Raw genomic sequence first — 22,735 nt, forward strand, 5'->3', positions numbered from 1 at the left:
CTACAGCAGTGAAAAGTGGTTTGAAGTTAACGACATTAACCACTCGGTCACAGACGCCCCTCAGGATCCATTGACTTTCCATAGCAACTTAGGACTTTTCATAGCAACAATTCACTTTCCATAGCAACTGTAGATTTCAATAGTTACTATTGCCTTTTCAATTAAACAAGTCACTTCACAGCATTAATATTTTTCCTTGGCAACCAGAGAATTGCACAGCAACCATTGACTCTATAACAACCCAGAACTTCTTCAAATTTGGTTTGTCAACAAGTGACTTTTACATGTGCAATATTCCAGGTGAACATTTTAACTTTGATATTTGTTGACCTAAACTTTGAGTGAATACCTTCATTTCAATCATAGTTATTTATATAATAAACTCCTACTTTCCATTTAAAACTTTTTATTTTTGATGAAAGGGATGTTGATATATAAACGCTTATAATGAAATGCTTACACCATTAACCGGTTTAAACTCCCCAGCAGTATTTATGCTGCTGACCGTTCCAAGGCGGCGCCCCTCTGTGTTTCTCAGAAGTTTGTCTATGTTGTTTGATACTGTTTCGGTGACACTTTTGTTGTTTTCTCGTCTACGGTGAGTATCTTCCCCTTTGCTCCTATTTTTTATTTATTCTATTTATATCCCCCCTCCCCGGGTCTCGTGTCCCCTTCCCCTGTGCCTTTTGACTTTATGGGCCTAATATTCAATCATTTGTTTGTTTTCTTTTAGTTCCTTATCAGTTTCTAATTATTTATTCTTAGGTAGTGGTTTGCCTGCCCGTGCTCTGCCTTGTGCCCTTCCCTTTTCTTGTTTGGGGTCCTCCTGGACTCCTTGCCGCTGGCCTTTGTTGCTGGGTCGGGTGGGGGCTGCGTTCATTGAACGCCGCCTTTCCTTGATGATTTTGTTCATCATATTTACAGTTTAAAGTCTTATAAGAGTGATGGACGTATGAATGTAGTCTATACTTGATGTGGCTTACAAACAATACCAACATAGAGAGTCTTGTTAAAACTTATGAGTATACAGTATAACCTATTTTCATGCTGAATTTGCTGGTAGCATAGGTTTGTTAGTATCAATAAATGCATTTAAAGAGTTTTAAATAAAGAACTTGCATTATACACATTGATATTTATCAAATGAATGTTTTATCAAGTCTAAATATTAATGCTAGAAATATGTTTTTTTACCTTACATTGAGACAAATAACATTAAATAGGGTAAATAAAAAGCAAAATCAAATTAAGTGTTTTTTACAATTTTATTCTATCAATACATTAGGTTTTATATTACAATTTTGTTATGGGATAATGATGTCTAATAAAAATACTATTTTTATCATCATAAAAATGGCATGATAATGTGAAAAATGTGAAAATCTGAATATGCTGAAAGTCAAAATAGATGTGGAAATAACGTGGTCAGGAAATCATTATACATGTGCAATTCTATTAAATAAGATAAAACTATATGTTTGTATGTGTAGTAAAACACATATAATGAGAAAGGGTTGCCATAAAGATTTACAGTAGCTAAAAAGCAATTCGTTTTGTGAAATGAAAATACTGATAATTACAAAGTACATGTACAATAAGCAAATACATCAAGACACATCATAAGCATGTTAGTAAAAATACAAATTTAGGTAACAAAGAAGCAGATCCAGATAGTTCAATAGTTAATCCATAAAGTAAAGGAAAATCCAGAAATTTAAATAAAGAGGGTTAAAAACTAAATTAAGTTAACTAAACTTCTCAATTTGAATCAAATGCTGAAAAACCGCTGAACGTTTAAATATCTATTAATATCTGTTAATAGATTAAAGGAGTGACTAGGACAAAAAGACCATGAATCACAATACTGGTCTCTTTTTTTGTCAGCTAACAATCAACAATGATTGACAACTAAACAGTAAAACAGTATTAGTCCTGTTGAACGTCAGCAGCAGACTGACAAAACTGTGTAATGTGGGGGCATCCATCTTCTTATGTTCAAGTAACTGGTGACATAGATTTACAGACTGTATACATAAATACTATTTTATACTATTATAGTATATATGGCCTAATTCTAAACTACTAGGTCTACAGAATTGTCATTAATGCCTCCCCCCAAGATTTATGAACAAAGACATTCTAATTTATTTCCAAATAGAATAAGGAGAATTTAATCATTCAATGATTTCAACTTTGATTATATACTATTTTAGAATCTAAATGTACATTCACTTAAACAATGTGACAAAACTTGCAGTATATTATATCTTTCAAATAAATATCATATTAATTTGAATACAAAAATGAAAATTGGCTTTGCCAACATTTTTTGCAAAGAGGGACACAAAATATAACACAAAAATTATTTATTAATAACTAAAACTACTAAATTAGCACATTTGAATAAAAAAGTAAGTAGGAAAAGGATGTGAATATACTAATTATGATTCAATAACAAAATGATACGACCGATTTTTGTTATTTATTTAAAAAATATTTATCAACCTTTATTATAAACCTGCGCAAAAGTCTTTATATTTAAAGGAACCAAAACATGTATTGGTCCAAAAGCCTAAAAACATTAAATTTAAATATCTTACAAAAATCAACTCCGGCACTCAAAACAGAGATACGCAAACGATTATTGAGAAATATACTCAGATATAAAATAAAAATCATTCTTAAGAGTGAAAAGTGATGCAACATGTATCGTGCCTCTTTAAGCAGTATTAAATTTTGAACACTAAAATTGACATAATCAATAATCCTGTAAAAATAACACTCCAATGAAGTACAGGGAAGTTGTTTTTTACAATTGCCACATATTATACATGTATTACACAATTTTAGAGCGTAAAAATCTGGAAAAGAGAAAAAATATTACTCTGTCTCTGTTTAGAATGTGTTTTAACAAATTTACACTTTATTTTATTGATTTATTGCTCAAAGAATGATTTCGTTGAACAAAAACTCATTGATGTATAGAGACTAAGTGGAATCTAATGTTTGTATGTATCATGTTGTCGATGATCATGTACAACACAATGACTTTGCTTACTATAGTGACAAATATACATTTTTGTACTACAACAAATATTTCTCTAACAAAATCTACAACCTTTCAACTTAACATTAACATATTTAGAAGAACAAACAACAAATTTGGCACTTCTTACAAATAAAGTTTCATGACATGATTTTTTTATTGTAGAAAATTGTATGAAAACATATCATTTTATCATATCTTAGGTAGACTTTACACAATCTAATTTTGATCAAATATGAAATGTGATGATACCCTGATTGTTCGCTATAGAAAAAGCCTAGCACAGGTGACATATTGAATGTAAAGTTACCAGCAAAGTGTGTTAGAAATAATAATGCACTGTAACTATGACTGTGACCGACATGAACAAAATATTGTATGTCACACATTATCGTGTGATATATCACTGAAACATTGTCCCAAGTTAATGTAAGGGTGCATACTTATTCTATTTCATCACACATAACTTGTTTACCATTATTTCCAAAATATAAACATCTCAACTGAGTTTAATACACATTCAACAATCACTTAACAATGAGACAAAATCAATCCTTGTCTGTAATAATCTGGACAACAAGTGATCCCTCGGAAGCATCAATTACAACAAAATATAACATGAAAATTGCAGACTCTGTTTGATTGAGTCTGTATTGTAGCTGATACTGAAAAAGTGCAACATCCCTCACTCCCTCTAGCACCAGCTTAATCGGTACTCAATTTCCAACACTTAAAAGTGTTGTAAGCCATGTTTACTTTCTTTATAAACTCTCTCACAAAGCAAGAAATATTGATGCTGTAATCAGAATATGTGATATACTTAATACTGTGATACCATCATTATTTACTTGAGTCCAATAAATTGTAATTTTCTGTCCAAATCAGAATACATTTTACCATAATTATTTACTTGAGTCCAGTAAATTGTAGTTTTCTGTTCTGATTAGAATATATTTTCCCATCATTATAAACTTGAATCCAATAAATTGTAGTTTTCTTGTCAACCTCAGAATATTCATACTATTATAATGTACTGGAGTCTAATAAATCATTGTTTCCTGTGCATGACTGTTGAGGAGAGGGTATAGTCCAGTTTCTAATTTGTTGATTAATGTCCAATAATTGGCTATATAACAAGCCAATATCAAACTCCACCTTTGTTAACACAAATACACCTGAAACATAACAAACATAGTAGACTTAATATCATTATAATTACATATCTACATTAATTAATGATACAATATTTTAGGTAATCAATAATAATTGCAGTTTGTTTCTTTAACAGAAATAACATGCTTGAAAACTGAAGAGATTTCTCTAACAAGAGGGCCATGATGGCCCTGAAGTCACTCAACTGTATATAGGCCCCCCGAGCTGGGCCAGTTTAAACCCCAGAGCTTTTATTTGAACAAACTTGGTAGCCACCCATTAGAAGATGTTTCATACTAAACATCTAAGGTCTAGCTTGTTGGGTTTTTTAAAAGAAGATTTTTTAAGTTTTTTCTTTACACTTATAGTTAAAAACAATGACACCCCTGGGGCAGGGCCAGTTTTGACCACAGGGCTTTTATTTGAACAATCTTTGTAGATACTTACTAGAAAATGTTCCATGCTTAATATCTTGACTCTAGCTATTTGGGTTTTTTTCAAAGAAGATTTTTTAAGTTTTTGCTATACACATATAAGGAAAATAAATGACCCCCGGGGCGGGGCCAATTTTGACCCCAGAGATTTTATTTGAACAAACTTCGTAGACACTCACTAGAAGATGTTTCATGCCAAATATCTAACCTCTAGCAATTTGGGTTTTTTAGAAGAAGATATTTTAAGTTTTTTCTTTTGGTTGGCATGGTAACCAGAGTTTTGCATGGAATTAAATTCTTTGAACAATTTTCAAAGGTGACCAACAAAGGAACATTCCTTAGAAGTTTGGATGAAATTGGCTTAGTGGTTTCTGAGATGTCATTTAATGTAAAAGTTTACGGACGCTTGACGGGTGGACGCCGGACGAAAAGCGATCACAAAAGCTCATCCTGTCACAAAGTGACAGGTGAGCTAAATATATGACCGAGATATTTAACAACTATGAGATATTGATGATATGACTGTACTGGTACCTGTTTTCTTTTCAGCCATTTCAATACAAAACACATTGAGCAGGGTAACAAGGTCATCATCCTGTGATTGTCCAAACATGTCACCAGGCCACATTGTCCTTAAATGTTTATACATTCTTATAATATACTGTGAGTGAAGTTTGAGTGTATCTTTTCCTTTAGTGATGAGCAACAAGGTTTCACCAATGTTATATAAAAGGATATATCTGTGCCATAGTAATACAAGGGCGTCTTTAAGAACGTTCCAAGACAAGCAATTATACTGTTTTCATGTCCGTTTTGTCTTACTTCTTATTTTGGTGAAATAAGGGAATTCATATTTTAATCATAACAACAATGAGCTTTGGTCATAATGTTCAGTAAGAAAGGTTAATTTGTATTTTTTATCATTTGTTCAGTGTCTATTTATCAATTAGCCCTCGATAATACATTTTTCCCATTTATTTATATTTACAACTGTTTTCAAACATATGAACAATTAATTTTAGTCAATTTTCTCGTGAAAGTGGTTAGAAGTCATTGATTTGTTACAAATTGAATATGCCGTTGATGTTTAAAAGGTTGTAATAAATTACTTTAAAATTACTCTTTAAAGGATATCTTAAACAAAATATTTAAATAGATCCCTATTAAACCATACCTGAAAGATCTGACAAGCTGTATTGCTTTTTGGTATTGTTGACTTTTGATATACTCTGTAAGACTGGAGAATGCATCTTGTTTTGTGACTGGTTTAGGGGAGTCAACATTCAGTGGTGATGCCTGGCCATTCTCTAACTCTGACATGGCAGCAGTGACTTCCCCTTTAATACTCTCAACTTGTCCAGATATATCATTCACCTAAATAAAGCAAAAGGTTCACATATTTAGTCAATCATTTAAACTTTATCAATCTTTCACTATAATGCTATGTGGCTCTCAGTGGTGTTTACTATTTCTAAATTATGAAAACTAGTAACATTAATTTTTATGGGTACATCTTATAAATATAAACTGAAACGGTGTTAATGAGGCAAGCATCTTTAAAAATCACAGTTGGGTAAGCAGCTTTAAAGCTGAGAATCTAAAGTATGAGTTTTGAGAGTGGTTTAAAAGAAGCGATTACATAGTTTGAGAGCAGCATTTAGCAGATTCAAACTTCAGATTTTTAACAATAACCTTGAAATCTTCCTTAAATGTTATGCATGCGATGTCAAATCATCTTAATGAGACATAGTCATCCATATATCATAAATCATAATTATCTCTAATGGAAGTTGAAAACATAATCGGGAGGTCTACTGAATCTGCTCTAAATGCTTTAAAACACATTTACAACCCCTTTAATTTATAAATATAATTTATGATCCTTATACATGTAAAAGTCAATTTAAACAATGCAGATTCAAACTTCAGAGCTTTAACAGTAACCTTGAAATCATCCTTTTAATGTTCTGTACTTGCTGTCAAATCATCTTAATGAGATATCCATATATCATAAATCATATTTATCTTTTAATGGAGAGTAGCATTGTGGTCTAGTGGTAATCAAATTGGATTGGTAATCTAAAGATTGCTGACTGCATGAGTTCAAACACTGTCAGGAGCAAGCAGTTGTTTCCTTGAGCAAGAATATTTACATTCATTGCTTAGAACTCAGGTTGGTTCAAGGAAAGGATTTGAGAGTGTTTCAATAATCTTATAGCTTTCAATACAATCAAACTTTGTATAAACTAAAGTAATTAGGTTTACTCAATCTGCGCTAAATGCTTTCAAACAGATTTACAACCCTTTCTAATGGCTTCTATTTATAACTATCATTTATGATTGTAATACATGTATACATCAATTTAAACATGTGGACATGTATAAACTTACAGTATAGGTAATGGTTTAAAATTTGTGCAATCATGAAAAAGAAAAACTGGGATTGAAATAGCAAATTTATCTTTCCTGAATGATTAAAATACTAGTTTTAAACACAATATTAAAATCTGATATATTTTCAAACACCATGTACTTGTATCAGCTAAATAAAGGCCTGCTATCTCTTATATTTAAACTGTTAAGTTTGAAATGTATACAATTTTAAAAATCAATGTTGCAAAACAAGGAAGTAAATATCGTTATCGAATTCCATGAATGCATGACTCCAATAGTAACAGCAAAATATTTACATTAAACCTTTAGAAAAATAAAGACATTTCAAACCTGTGACACAATTTTGAGGATAACTTAAGGTAGGATGGTTTCCTTTTTGTTTCTCTTAATATTTAAATTATGCATAAACTGCTTTTTAAAAGCATGATGGTTTTGGTTTTAAGCTGTACGGTAACAAAATACTGTTGACAAATTAAGGTTTATGAAATTTCAACACATTATTAAATAGGACTTTTTTAACAATGTTTAACCCTTTACCTCATATATACGCGAAACAACGCACTTTCAACCAACCCCCACCCCTTTTAGGCCTCAAATAGTGAAAAAAATATCCTGTTTTGGCCCCCAACACATATTTATGTTTGAGAAATGTTGATAAAAAAAGTGAGCACTTTTTTGGCGCTGCCCCCCATCAAAAAGGTACATCAGGGGGTTGCCAGAAGGGGGATGTGCCCCCTTGTGTTTGGGGGGTTTTAAGAGGGTGGCAGTCCCCCTCATCGCCAAATTTTTTTGGACTTATGAGAGGCTAAAAATGACCCAAGGTCAATCATAAGGTAATGTGCAACCAACGCTGAAAAGCCTTTGACATCCATTGAGAAGTTGCAGCACTTTGAAATCAATTTTGATGGAAAAAATCAACGCAAAATAGTGATTTTTGGCAATTTTGAGATGTCCCCTCGTTGCCATGGTAAAAGGAAATTTAAGACTGAGCCTGTTGTTACAAAGGCAATGGTCCAGTCAACATTTGTGCCAAGTTTGATTAGTATTGAAGAAGTTTTTATAGTTTTATAGCAATTTGAACTTGTAACGGGAGACTTTTCAATGAAAACAGCCATTTTTCACAAAATACTCATGCAGTAATGGGTTAATACATAAAAGCATATAAATAGCACTTTTTAAACAGTAATGATGATTGCACAAAATTAAAGATTTTCATTCCATATTTTTTGGTTTTGTGCTGTCTGTATGTCTGTCTGTATGTCTGTCTGCAGACAACATTTACATTGAACACAGCATCTACTTTGTATAAACTTGTCATAATTGATTAATTTATAGTGTTTGTTTCCCCTCCCACTACCTTATCAGAAATATAATTGCTGCCTAAAAAAGAATTATCAATATCATAAGAACACACAGAAAAATATTATATGCAATATAAAAGAATATTTTGGATAAACAAACTTAATTGTTTTGGCTGGCCAGGAAACATTCGAAACAAAGGCTTTTCATTCTCACATACAAAACAAATTAACTTTGGCCCGAAAATGAGGTAAAAATAAAAAAAATCTAAAGCATTTAAGTGTATATACAATTAAGTCAATAGCCAATATAAGATGAAATGCAGTTTTTATTTCTTGTTTTATTAAATTGTGTAATAAATGAACCTGACATTTGATGTCAAAAAATGGAAAAATTGTGATACTTTAGGCTCATGAAAGTTTCATTGATGAGGTACTAAATTCTCAGTTCTTTAATTAAAATATTTAATGTCATTTTGCCTGTCACAATATTTCATTTGCCTGTCAAAATGGCATACTTACATACATGTATTTGTACATATTTCATTTTTGTTTGTCACAATGGCATACTTACATATTTGTACATATTTCATTTTGTTTGTCAAATTTGCACTTTTATATATGTGTACATGTCACAATGGCATACTTATATATTTGTACTTTTTTGTGACAATTGTATACTTAAATACCTGTAACAATGACATATTTGTACATATTTTATTTTGTCTGTCAAAATGGCATACTTATATATTTGTACATATTAATTTTTTGTCTGTCACAATGGTATTCTTACAAATTTGTACATATTCATTTTCGCCTTTAACAATGGCATACTTTTATATACAGTCGACTTTCGTTCATAATCTCGAAGTCATCGGGACCGTCCAAAAATATCGAGATAACGAATTGTCGAGAGATAAACGTATAAGGTTTGAACAAGGTAGTAACTGATTTTTATGAAGGAGCGTACATACCTTAAGTGTCGATGTGACGTAAAACCCAAAACAAACAAACAAACAAACAAACATACCTTAAGTCAAATAAATTAAAGTATAATATCTCCATGTCTTGTTTTCTTGAGCCTTATATCCCACAGTCTATATTTAACAAAGTTAAATTAGCGGATGTTTACCAGCAAAAATATGGAAGTCTGTGATAAAAACACATAGTGAGGTTTACTCAGTAATACACCACTATAGTGAAAATGTTTTCAACATGGTCGATCCAGATATCCTCCCGGGTTGGTTATCGGACCATTCTCGAGATGCTTTGCTGCAGTTTGATATTTTTTTCGATGTTGTAAAACAATATGGCAACAAGGTTTCTATACTGAACATTTTTTCATTTACATCTAAAGTCACAATGAATTTAATACAGTGTTCGAATATTTTAACAAGAGGGCCATGATGGCCCTGAGGTCGCTCACCTGTATATAGTTCCCCCCAACAGGGCCAATTTTAACCCTAGGGCTTTTATTTGAACAAACTTGGTAGACACCCATAAGAAGATGTTTCATGCTAACCATCTAAGCTCTAACTCACTGGGTTTTTTAAAAGTAGATTTTTTAAGTTTTTACTATACACATATAGTTAAAACAATGGCACCCCTGGGGCGTGGCCAGTTTTGACCCTAGCGCTTTTATTTGAACAAACTTTGTAGACACTCACTAGAAGATGTTTCATTCTTAATATCTAAACTCTAGCTATTTGGTTTTTTTCAAAGAAGATTTTCTAAGTTTTTTTCTATACACATATAAGGAAAGTCAATGACCCCCGGGGCGGAGCCAATTTTGACACCAGGGCTTTTATTTGAACAAACTTTGTAGACACTCACTAGAAGATGTTTCATTCTTAATATCTAAACTCTAGCTATTTGTTTTTTTTTTTCAAAGAAGATTTTCTAAGTTTTTGCTATACACATATAAGGAAAATCAATGACCCCCGGGGCGGGGCCAATTTTGACCCCAGGGCTTTTATTTGAACAAACTTGGTAGACACCCATTAGAACATGTTTCATGCTAAATATCTTAGCTGTAACTCTTTGAGTTCTTTAAAAGAAGATTTTTGAAGTTTTTACTATATGCATATAGGGAAAATCAATGACCCACTTGGGCCGGGCCAATTTTGACCCCGGGGCTTTTATTTGAACAAATTTAGTAGACATTCATCAGAAGATGTTTCATGCTAAATATCTTAGCTCTAGCTTTTTGGGTTCTTTAAAAGCAGATTTTTTAAGTTTTTACTATATGCATATAGGGAAAATCAATGACCCCCTGGGGCCGGGCCAATTTTGACCCCAGGGCTTTTTTTTTAACAAACTTGGTAGACACCTATTAGAACATGTTTCATGCTAAATATCTTAGCTCTAGCTCTTTGAGTTCTTAAAAAGAAGATTTTTTAAGTTTTTACTATATGCATATAGGGAAAATCAATGACCCCCTGGGGCGAGGCCAATTTTGACCCTGGGACTTTTCTTTGAACAAACTTGGTAGACACTCATTAGAAGATGTTTCATGCTAAATATATTAGCTCTAGCTCTTTGGGTTATTTAAAAGAAGATATTTTAAGTTTTTACTATATGCTTATAGGGAAAATCAATGACCCCCTGGGGTGGGACCAATTTTGACCCCGGGGCTTTTATTTGAACAAACTTGGTAGACACTCATTAGAAGATGTTTCATGCCAAATATATAAGCTCTAGCTCTTAGGGTTTTTTAAAAGAAGATATTTAAATTTTTTTCCTTTGGTTGCCATGGCAACCAGAGTTCTGCATGGAATTTAATTCTTTGAAAATTTTTTAAAGGTGACCACCAAAGGAACATTCCTGTGAAGTTTGGATGAAATTGGCTTAGTGGTTTATGAGGAGATGTCATTTAAAGTAAAAGTTTACGGACGGACGGACGTCGGACGAAAAGCGATCACAAAAACTCACCCTGTCACTTTGTGACAGGTGAGCTAAAAATAGCGGAAGATTCTATCGTTTTGGACATAAGTCAATCAATACGTTAATTAGGTAAACTTTTATAAACAAAGCCAGACTTGTTACAAACATTGTCATCATTATGACACATGCTATTAAGTGATTATCGTCTGGTTTTGTTTTTCACACCTCTGCGGGGGTGAGACAAAAGATTATTAGTTGAGATAAAGAAAGGATAATAGCGTGAAAATTACTGTTGGAGATGACATTTTACTTTGAATTGCTATAAAAATATCGACATAAAATATCGAGATAAACAAATAATTCTAATATAGATAAAGAAGGAAGAAAATTGGGACTTTCAAAATTCCATTGAGATAACGAAATATCGAGAAAAGCGATGTCAAGATAACGATAGTTGACTACTATACTAGAAACGTTCCATCTCTTCTTACCTTTGATGAATTTTCAAATGATTCTGTTAAAGAGCTGATAAATTAACTACAGACAAAATCTTGTGAATTGGACATATTACCGACAGCAATTTTAAAACTATTCCTTAGAGAACTACTCCCAATTATAACAAAACTGGTAAACTTATCACTACAGCAAGGAATATTTCCAAATAAATGGAAAGAGGCTATCGTGAGACCACTTTTGAAGAAAATTTGACTTGAACTTGTATTCTCAAATTATAGACCTGTTAGTAATCTATTGTTTTTATTAAAACTGATTGAAAAAGCAGCTCTGAAAATACTAAATAAACATGCTGATCAGTATGACTTACTACCTACAAACCAATCCGCCTACATAAAATACCACTCCTGTGAATCTGCGCTACTGCGATTAGTTAATGATCTGTTGGCAGCCATGGAAAAACAAGAAGTTACAGCACTAATCGCGATTGAGTTCAGTGCCACGTTCGACACTGAGGATCATGATATACTCGTCGACGTGCTACAGAAGCAGTACGGCGTGAGCGGTTCAGTGCTCAGCTGGCTTGATTCATACCTTCGTCCAAGGGGCTGTCGCGTGTGTGTCAACTCGGCGGTCTCAGCTCCACGGCAACTAGAGTGCAGTGTCCCCAGGGTAGTTGTTTAGGGCCTTGGCTCAACCTAACGTATGCGGGAACCTTGTTTGACGTGATTCCATCTGGATTATCGGTGTATGGATTCGCTGATGACCATACTGCAACCAAACGTTTTAAACCGACTGAAGAAAATAGTGAAATTTCTACAATCGCTGAATTAGAAAATGGTGCGATTGATATCAACAACTGGATGAACGCTAATAAACTCAAGATGAACTCATCGAAAACAGAATTCATAACATTTGTGAGATCTCAACAACTCGAAAAGTGTCACCTAAAATCCATTTGTATTAACGGAAATAAGATCAACTCCGAAGAGTCCATTAGATATTTAGGCGCATTTCTAGACCAAACACTAAATTTCAAGGAACATGTCAAACGAAAGTGCCGTACTGCTATGTTAAACTATCTTAGAACAAAACGTATCCGAAAATACCTCACCAAAGAAGCAGCTGAAATACTAGTAATAGCACTCGTAATGTCACACTTGGATTATTGCAATGTCATTCTTTATGGTGTATCCGATTTTGAATTGAAAAGAATGCAACGTATTCAAAACATGTGCGCTAAGTTAGTTCTGCAACGAAAGAAATTTGATAGTTCAAGGCAAGCATTGTTCGACCTTCACTGGCTGCCCATCAAATCTAGAATCGAATATAAAATTCTGACTTTTGTATACAATTGTTCAATCGGTCATGCTCCAAAATACCTTTCTGAACTCCTAATCATACAAGTACAAAATACCCGACTACGTTAAGCTAAAACCTCTGAGAACTGCTACGTTATTCCATTCAATAAAAGAAAAACATTTAGTGACAGAAGTTTCGGAACTATTGGTCCAAAATTGTGGAATCCGCTGCCATTAGAGTTGAAACAATCTAAAAAATATTGATGTATTTAAGAGAAATCTTAAAACACATTTTTTCAGAAAGTTTGAATCACTATTTTAAAATCTGAAATGAGATAAACATGAGTAACGTATAACTGATGACTGACAGTTTGATGAATGTGCAATGAAATTGAATGTTTTATTCTTTTTAATCTATTTGTAATCAAGTTACATGTATGTAAATAATCTTATCTCATGCTACATGCATATCAGTTTTATCATTTTATGGTCTCTAAATTTTTTTTAAAAATATGTTAATTGGAATTGTATGTAAAAGCTTTTATTTCATTTGATGTTGATCCACATATTCTTATGCATTCACAATTTTATTCTTATTATAATATATTATAATATGTACTGTACAACGCCGTTGAATATTGTTAAATAGAAACAGGCGTTTAATTAAATAAAAAGTTTCAAGTTTCAAGTGACTGTATTTGTACATCTTAAATTAAGTGTTAGTTTGATGAGACACAACAAATATTTTGACATTAAAAAATGCATAAATATAAATTTAAATGAAAACCATTCGGATCTTATTATGAAGTAAGAGTGTTAAACATGTATTATAAGAACAAGTTTAAAATGTCTTATAGATAATAGATTTTATTTTGCTCAACTTTTTACCTCAAACAAGCCATAAATGTAAGCAAGGTACTACCTATGTTTTGAATTGTCTGGTAGAGTATGACATAATTACATAATTACATAATTATATACAAAAAGGCAATTAGACAAACATGCAATACACAGTACTCTATTATAATACATTTTAGGTAAAACATGGCAGTCTCAGGAAAGAAAGCATCAAAACAATTTTCATCATCTACAACATCCATGGCATCAGATGAAGATCTTCAAATTTACTGCCAGCCTTGTGACGAGGAAGGACCTAGACTACCTGCCCATGGTTACTGCACTGACTGCAAGGAACACCTCTGCAAGAATTGTTTCACAGCACATAAAGTGAGTAGGCTTTCAAAACATCACACACTTCAGGACGCTACTAATATGCCTAAAGTATTGCAGCAACCCTCAACACCCACCCATACAGGTCAGTCTGATGTCCTGACCACACCCTGTCTTAAACATCCACAAGAAATGATCAAGTTCTACTGCAATGACCATAAAAAATTACTTTGCAGTGTTTGTGTTACCCTTGAACATCAAGCTACTTCCTGCAAAGTTGATTATATACCAGACATTTCTGGTGATATAATAGACAGCAAACAATATCAAGATATTCTAAAAACATTGAATCACACTTCTGACCAATTTCAACAGATGGTAGAAGATGTCAAGAACATGACAAACAAATCAAACAGCTCTCTCAAAGATGCATTAGCAGCAATCAAAAAGTTTCGGCAAGAAATCAACCAAAGACTAGATGAACTTGAGAGACAGGCTGAAGATGCAGCTAAAGTTATAGAACAAGAAAATAACAAACATCTGAAAGCAGCAGAAACAACATATGAAGATATGAGAAAATCGCTGAAAACATCATCAGATAAAATCAAACAACTCAACACATCAAAACAGGCCAACAAACTTTTCATGGAACTTAAACTTGCAGAGAAAACAATACAGAATATGGAGGGAAAAACTCAACAACTTTTATCATATGATATCAAAGAGCACAACTTTCGATCAAATGATGTAATATTAAATTTCCTTAAAACAGAGAAGTCATTGGGTACATTGACACATAAAACTTTTAATACAGAATGTCAATCTGTACAAATAAAGTCTAGACAATCTTCACATGAGGGAGATATCTGTGTGAAAACATCAAAAGATAAATTAAGATTCTGGATAACAGGAATGACTCTGCTGACTCCTGATCTTCTTATCATCACTGACTACTTTAACAATGCTGTAAAGATGGTGGATACCAGCAGTCAATCTGTGTCTGATCAACTACAACTAGATGCTGGACCATGGGATATCACCACAGTAACCAGTACTGAACTTGCTGTCACACTTCCTTACAAACAAACAATACAATTTATATCAATCTCATCAAACAAACTCATAATGAAGCACAATATGAAGGTTGGTGGAGACTGTTATGGTATAAGCTGTTATCAAAATAAACTTATTGTGTCATTCCTTTACCCTATAAAACTTCAGATCTTTGATATCAATGGCCCTATACTGACAACAATTTGGAAAAAATATTTTCAATCATCCACATTATATCACATGTAACAGAAGTTCTATCTATGTATCTGACTGGGGCATGAAGACAGTGACAAGATTAAACTGGCAAGGTGATGTGATAGGTAGTTATAGTTGTATGAGTACCGCTAGAGGAATGTCACTGTCAGATGATGGTACTGTCTTTGTGTGTGACTTGGCGAGACTTGTTATAGAAGAGATATCAGGAGATTGTTCTACAGGAAAAGTGGTGCTGCAGGATCTGAAAAGACCACAGGCTGTATGTTGGTGCGGAAAAACAAAGAAGCTGTATTACAGCTGTAATGTTGCAGATGCAAAATATGACAACTTCATTCAGATCTATAAACTGTCGTAGAACAATACAACTTTTAACTGTATTTTATCAAAACCAGTTAATACCCAATTCACTGCCTATGTTTGTTATTTTGTCAACATTAAAATGTGTAAATCTACAGTAAGCACATTTTCCATAAGTGTTTTAAAAAATTGCTATAAACAAAAGAAATGTATCATTTGGAAATTGTATTTAAAAATATTGCTTGGAAAAAGTGTTATTAATGTTTTAACTAGTATACATAGTATGAAACATGTATATGATGGATAATAATATTTTGTTATAGAACATTTTTATTATCTTCAATATAAGTATAATTATGTATTATCGGATCATGTGTCTCACACCTGCCAACAAGATTCATAGAAATTTTTTTGTGGTTTGTATTTATATCTAATACTAAACACTTTCAACATCATAATTTTTTGTTTTACAAATCATCCATTATAGACCGATTCACTTTACAGTAAGCCATTAAAAATAAAATTGGTTTTGTCATATAATCATATTACAAATTTAGGGAAGAACTGCTTTAAAATATTTAAAAGCCTATGTGATTTGGTCACATGCTCTTTAATTAACATTACGGTTGAATGATCTGAGGAAATCTTATGCTGATAAAGAACTTGTGTGATGATTTTACAAGAAAGCTACAATATTGAATAATGGTAATGAAAATACTGAATAATGATAAAATTTACATTTACTATCTGTATATAGTAAAAATATAATTAAAAAAATAATTTTTTAACTGCAAATTTTGAATACCTATTTTATGCCTTTTGATAATGTAATACATTTTTTTTAAAAAAGACTTTTAAAAGAGATTTGCTTCAAGATATCATTTGAATACTTAATCACCAAATGGAACAAATTGCAAAGTTCTGTTTTAATGCATTTCTCTTTTTATTTCTGTAAATAACTAAAAAGTATTTTTTATATACCTTAGTCGTTTTTTTAGTGTTTTTACTTAATAAAGTTTTACCAGTGTTTCACTTAATATTTGTTTTACTGGTGTTTCATCCTTAATATTTACTAACTAAAATACTTGAACAACTCCTGAATTTTTAAGCGAGTAAGCACTGTGACTTAAATTTTGTTTTCTTACATAGAATACACATGTTATGAATTTATGTATAAATTTTGTAGAGGACATGCCAGATACCTTATGCTCTTAACATTATAGTTTTATAGAAAATTTGTAAAGATTTTATTTTTAAACATTTTTTTAGCTCATTATATCCTATGTGTGCAATGGACTGACATAATTTTATATAATTTTGTACAGGACAATGTGATGTTACATACCATACCAGATTACTATGCTCTTGACATTAAAGCTACATTTAATAAATTTTTTGTTAAAAAAAACTGACATTGCATTAATAAATTGGGTTTCATATCGATACCAGGTCTTATTTTAGTGTCCAGGCAACTAAAATGAGTTTTAAAGGCATAAAAAAGGGTAACCTCATTGTGGCCGAAAGTACAATTTCTTGTTTTGCCATGAGAAACTCCGCCCTTCGGATCATCCGTACATCAATATTGAATCAACAAACATGACTATAAGTAGTAGTCCTTTAATTTAAAACGGTATATTTTCCCGCCATTGTAACGGAAATGTTTTTCATTACAAATTTAATCTATTTACGAGATGATTACTTTTTCTGAACCCAAAGCTTAGTGCACCGTGAATCTTTAACGGTAAAAGTGTGTTTGCACAAAGAAAAAAATATCATATTTGCTGTGTTCTGGATAGGAACTTATTAAACTGTGACGTAGCGCATACATGAGTCATAATGGCTTCATTTGCATGTTAAAATTCGTAATACTAATTTAGTGTTACCGTGGGGTTTTCCGTTTAAAATCCTAATTTATGAACAATATTTGATGAGATTTACAACAATACTGTTAAACATGTTATGAAACTGTAGAATGCTTGATTTTTAGGCCAGATGAGCAAAATATTTTTAAAATTTTATTTAATGTAGCTTTAAAGTTTTATAGAAGACTTGTTAAAGTAATTTTATTTTTTTTTTAAACTATTATCAGCTCGTGTGACATACTTGTGCATCGGACTGGCATCATTTATATATAACTTTTGTACAGTGTCATTTAAGGATCATTCCTTTAGGTCAAAATTCACACATTGTTTAAGTAAATGTTGTTTATATGAATTGTTGAGAACAACAGACAAATTGCAGTGAGTACTTGATGCTCAGGTGAGCTAAAAGAACATCAGAATATAAATCAGAGAATCTTTAGGATGTTTACCTGTGAGGCTGTCTGTACAAGTTTGAAACAATCTAGTAGCTTGATTTAACTTTCAAACAGCATAACTAGTTGGAAAATTAGTTTATATAACTTTTGGCACAGATCTAATTTCTGAAAAAAAAAGAAGAAAACCTGATAAATGTATCGATTTTTTCTACATGTGATTTTTTGCTTGTATGCATTTTTAGAAAATAAAGTTTGATTTTACAAAGTGATAATTATTTTGAATCATGATTGTCCCCAATTTCTAACCTGAAATACATTGATGGCAGTCACACTTATTTAATATAAAAGAAATTTTCGGTTTAATGTCCAAACAACACTTTAGGTTATATGGCGACTTTCCATCGCTAGTTAGTAACACTTATCATGCTTATGGTGACATAGTAATGTAAAAGAATAAAAGTTTCATATTAAAAGACACACATTCACCTTGTGGTCCTCTACAAATGTTGCATAAATTCATCCCCATTTTGTCAAAAATGGTCCACCCTATGTGTCACTTAGGCTATCAAAATATTACCTGTTCTTCACTACATTGTATAGGAAAGCTTCCACCATCACCAAGTGATTGTTGTTTAATTGATACCTTGATTTCTTCTAAACTCTAAAACATCAATTTACATTAATATGAAATAATTCAGTGATAGTTAATACTGACAGCTTAATTCCTAATTGTATGAGAAAGCATTACCTAATGGTTCTTATTGTTTTATTTCAAAGTTTTAAAATTGAGATGGATTGAGTAGAAAGCTTTAAATTATCTTAATCCATATCAGTCTTAAAGGGTATCAATCTTTATCAGAAGAATTGTTGTTTTATTTATTGATAAAATCAATAAAATCATACCAAAGTATCGAAAATGAAAGGCTGTTTAGTTGATGGAGTATTCACAAATGCAAAGCAAGACTTTCTAAAATCAGCAGTAGAAAATGTTTTGTCTGGGAAAATTTTATTCTAGTTTCATTTATAATTCATGCTTGAATATATACAAACGTCTTAAAATTTTTCTCCATGTATGATCATAATATTGTGAAATTCAATTTATTTTACAGTTTACATTTTTTAGTATATTTCATCACTTTCAGCTTTACAACAAGTAAAGCCAAAACATTCAACACTCATACAGGAATAGAACCCTTTTCTAAAAACAAGAGGGCCATAATGGCCCTGAAATCGCTCACCTGTATATAGGCCCCCGGGGTGGGGCCAATTTTAACCCAGGGGATGTTATTTGAACAAACTTCGTAGATTCCCATTTGAAGATGTTTCATGATAAATATCTAAGCTCTAGCTCTAAGATAATTTCATAAGTTTTTACTATATACACATATAAGAAAAGACAATGACATTCCACCCCCACCCCCACCCGGACAGGGCCAATTTTGTCCCCGGGGCTTTTATTTGAACAAACTTGGTAGACACTCACTAGAAGATAATTCATGCTTAATATCTAAACTCTAGCTCTTTGGGTTTTTTAACAGAAGATTTTTAAAGTTTTTACTATATACATATAAGGAAAAACAATGATCCCCGGGGCGGGCCAATTTTAACCCCAGGGCCCTTATTTGAACAAAAATGGGTCAAAGACAGAAAAGGCCTGGTTGCATATGTATACAAAATATCATGAGGCTGTGAATTGTTACTTAAATTTTCTACCACAGACCAATGATGTTGAAAATTAAAATAAGTCAGGAAACTGGAAGTGGATGAGCAACAGACCTGAAATGGAATCCCACAAGATGGGACCACATGTCAATGCTGTGAACCACATATCAAAGAGGCTGTGGTAAGTAGTTGCTGAGAATACTGTTACGAAAATTTCCTACTTTTGATCGTTTATTATGTCAAAAAGTTAACTAATACGGCAAACAGGAAGTGGATGAGCTACAGACATGAAATCAAATCCAACGGTACGGGACCCTGTGTTAATGCTGTATACCAAATATCAGAAGGCTTGGATAAGTAGTTGTTGAGTAAACTGTTATGAAAATTTCAAACCATTGACCATTAATGTTGAAAATTTAACTAAGTTGGCAAACAGGAAGTGGATGAGCGACAGACCTGAAATCAAATCCAACGGTACGGGACCCTGTGTTAATGCTGTATACCAAATATCAGAAGGCTTGGATAAGTAGTTGTTGAGTAAACTGTTATGAAAATTTCCTACCATTGACCATTAATGTTGAAAATTTAACTAAGTTGGCAAACAGGAAGTGGATGAGCGACAGACCTGAAATCAAATCCCACAATATGGGACCCTGTGTTAATGCTGTATACCAAATATCAGAAGGCTGTGATGCATAGCTGCTGAGAAAACTGTTACGAAAATTTCCTTTTATTGACCACTAATGTTGAAAATTTAACTAAGTCGGCAAACAGGAAGTGGATGAGAGACAGACCTGAAATTGAATCGCACATTATGGGACTACATGTTAATGCTGTATGCCAAATATCAAGAGGCTGTGCTAAGTAGCTGCTGAGAAAACTGTTACGAAAATTTCCTACCATTGACCATTAATGTCGAAAATTTAACTAAGTCAGCAAACAGGAAGTGGATGAGCCACAGATCTGAAATAAAATCACACGGTATGGGACTATGTGTTAATGCTGTATGCCAAATATCAAGAGGCTGTGATAAGTAGCTGCTGAGAAAACTGTTACAAAAGTTTTTTCACCGCCCGATCGCCACCTTCCCGCCCGCTGCCCAACATTCACCATACTATAACCGGGTTTGCACCTGTTTGGACCGGTTCTTGTTCACTGCACTTTTTCTTAATGAGGTCTATCATCCTATGTAGTTTCATGTCCATAGCTTTTATACTTTAGGAGAAATGGCCTGGACAAAAATAAAGTATGAAAATTAACAAAGGGCAATAACTCAAAAATTAAGAAGTGCAGAGTACCGGTTCTTATGCACTGCACTCCAGGTCATTATAAGAAGCATGCATACCAAATTTGAAGTCAATCGGACTTATAATGACTGGGTTATGCTCTGTACAAGCTTAAGGGGGCGCCAACAACGACGCCGACAAAAGTAACCCCTATATGTCGCCCTTTTCAAGGCCTTTTAAAGGGAAAAACAATGACCCTCTGGGGTGGGGCCAATTTTGACCCCAGGGCATTTATTTGAACAAACTTGGTGGACACTGACTAGATAATGTTTCATGCCAAATATTTAAGCTCTAGCTCTTATGGTTTTCTAAAACAGAAATTTTAAGTTTTTTCTTTCGGTTGCCATGGCTTGGAATTAAATTCGTTGAACAATTTTTAAAGTTGACTACCAAAGGAACATTCCTTTTAAGTTTGGATGAAATTGGCTCAGCGGTGATGTCATTGAAAGTAAAAATTTACGGATGGCCGGACGCCGGACAAAAAGCGATCACAAAGCTCACCATGTCACTTTGTGACAGGTGAGCTAAAAAGATTTATATTGTTTTTATATTTTTTTTCTTTAGAACAAAAATAACAAACCTGTTCAGCTTGGTCTTTCCTCATACAGTAGGTCTCAAAACATTCCTGCATTTCTAGTAGACAATACTTGTGTTTGTCTACCACTCTACTTCCAACCAACTAAATATACAAATTTATAATATCATTATATACACATTGTATATTATTTATAATGTTCATTAAATAATAGAACAAATATGGCACAAAAGTTTCTATTATAAACCATCACTCAGCTCATGCCCAAAATATCACAATTATCACCTCTACACAGAAGATCAATAAGATAATGCTGAATAAACCAATGAGAATTATTTTTTATTTTCATTCTGGAAAGGACAATTTGCTGTTGTTTTTTATTCAGTATTATGGCGCACAATATATGGCACCAGAACTTGAAAGATGATTTTGGCCAACCTTGGGTGTTACAAACTTTAAGCAACACCAAGTGTTAAAACTTTTTTACCTGCTGGAGCTAAAAGATGCATAGACTCCAATAATTCGAACCCATTTAGTCACCTCTTATGATCATGCAGCGTTAAACAATGACTACGCTTCTTATGCCTCAACACCAAAAAGGCAAACCCTCAGCTACAAGAGACGCTTGAACGGACACTAGGACACAATCAAATTGATTTGTATTGACTAAAAAGTGCACAATATGTTGATTATAACTCATTAAGTTGATTTGAATAGACTTGAAATAGCAATTTTAAATAATTTCAATATACATTTTGTATTAGATCTAATATGTAACAAATTCAACATAGATCATCTTTTTGTGAAAATCAATCGCTTTTTTTTTCCCGGTTAAAATAGCTTATTTAAGACTCATACATACAACATCGGTTTCAATGAAGGAATATGGACATTCCAGATGAGTGAATGCCTGCAGTAAACTAAGTTAAGGTCAAATAAAATCAATTTTAGCTTTTGTCAGCACTTTCATCAGTGGCAACTATATTGTCAAACCTATACTTCCCATATAAAATGAGACAAGCCTGTATACCCGTACAGTCTGACAAGATCTTGTTTTATTTTGTTTGTTTTGTAAGTTTTAATTCAAATTGACTATGTAAAGGACATATGTTAACTATCCAAATTTCCAGATGCCCTAGTCGAAGAAAACCACATACCTACTAGCCCTCTGTAAGCTAGGTGAATACTGAATAGCTTTTTCACATGAAAGATTTATTGACACAATTTTGAAGCCACAGCAGTGAACACCAAGTCGATTAATCTACATTGTTCACAGCTCAAAAGCACTATTTTGAAAT

The 22,735-nt window shown here is 32.6% G+C and overlaps 2 protein-coding genes across 2 annotated transcripts; one reads left to right on the plus strand and one right to left on the minus strand.

Moving 5' to 3' along the window:
* Window positions 1-1,694: 1,694 nt before the first annotated feature.
* Window positions 1,695-21,582, minus strand: LOC132727753 (protein furry homolog). The gene is made up of 6 exons (XM_060713365.1): window positions 21,483-21,582; window positions 18,532-18,615; window positions 18,009-18,119; window positions 5,807-6,006; window positions 5,167-5,264; window positions 1,695-4,221 (listed from the first exon to the last, which is right to left on the minus strand). Exons 4-6 carry the CDS (start codon window positions 5,950-5,952, stop codon window positions 4,070-4,072), a joined length of 396 nt encoding a protein of 131 aa, XP_060569348.1. The 5' UTR covers window positions 5,953-6,006; window positions 18,009-18,119; window positions 18,532-18,615; window positions 21,483-21,582; the 3' UTR covers window positions 1,695-4,069.
* LOC132727410 (E3 ubiquitin-protein ligase TRIM71-like) lies at window positions 7,345-16,221 on the plus strand. The gene is made up of 2 exons (XM_060712923.1): window positions 7,345-7,385; window positions 13,999-16,221. The coding sequence occupies exon 2, from the start codon at window positions 14,006-14,008 to the stop codon at window positions 15,428-15,430; it is 1,425 nt and encodes a 474-aa protein (XP_060568906.1). The 5' UTR covers window positions 7,345-7,385; window positions 13,999-14,005; the 3' UTR covers window positions 15,431-16,221.
* Window positions 21,583-22,735: the final 1,153 nt, after the last annotated feature.

This window comes from Ruditapes philippinarum, unplaced genomic scaffold, assembly GCF_026571515.1.
Source record: "Ruditapes philippinarum isolate M1 unplaced genomic scaffold, ASM2657151v2 ctg2991_1_1_1_1, whole genome shotgun sequence".
Lineage (NCBI taxonomy): Eukaryota > Metazoa > Mollusca > Bivalvia > Venerida > Veneridae > Ruditapes > Ruditapes philippinarum.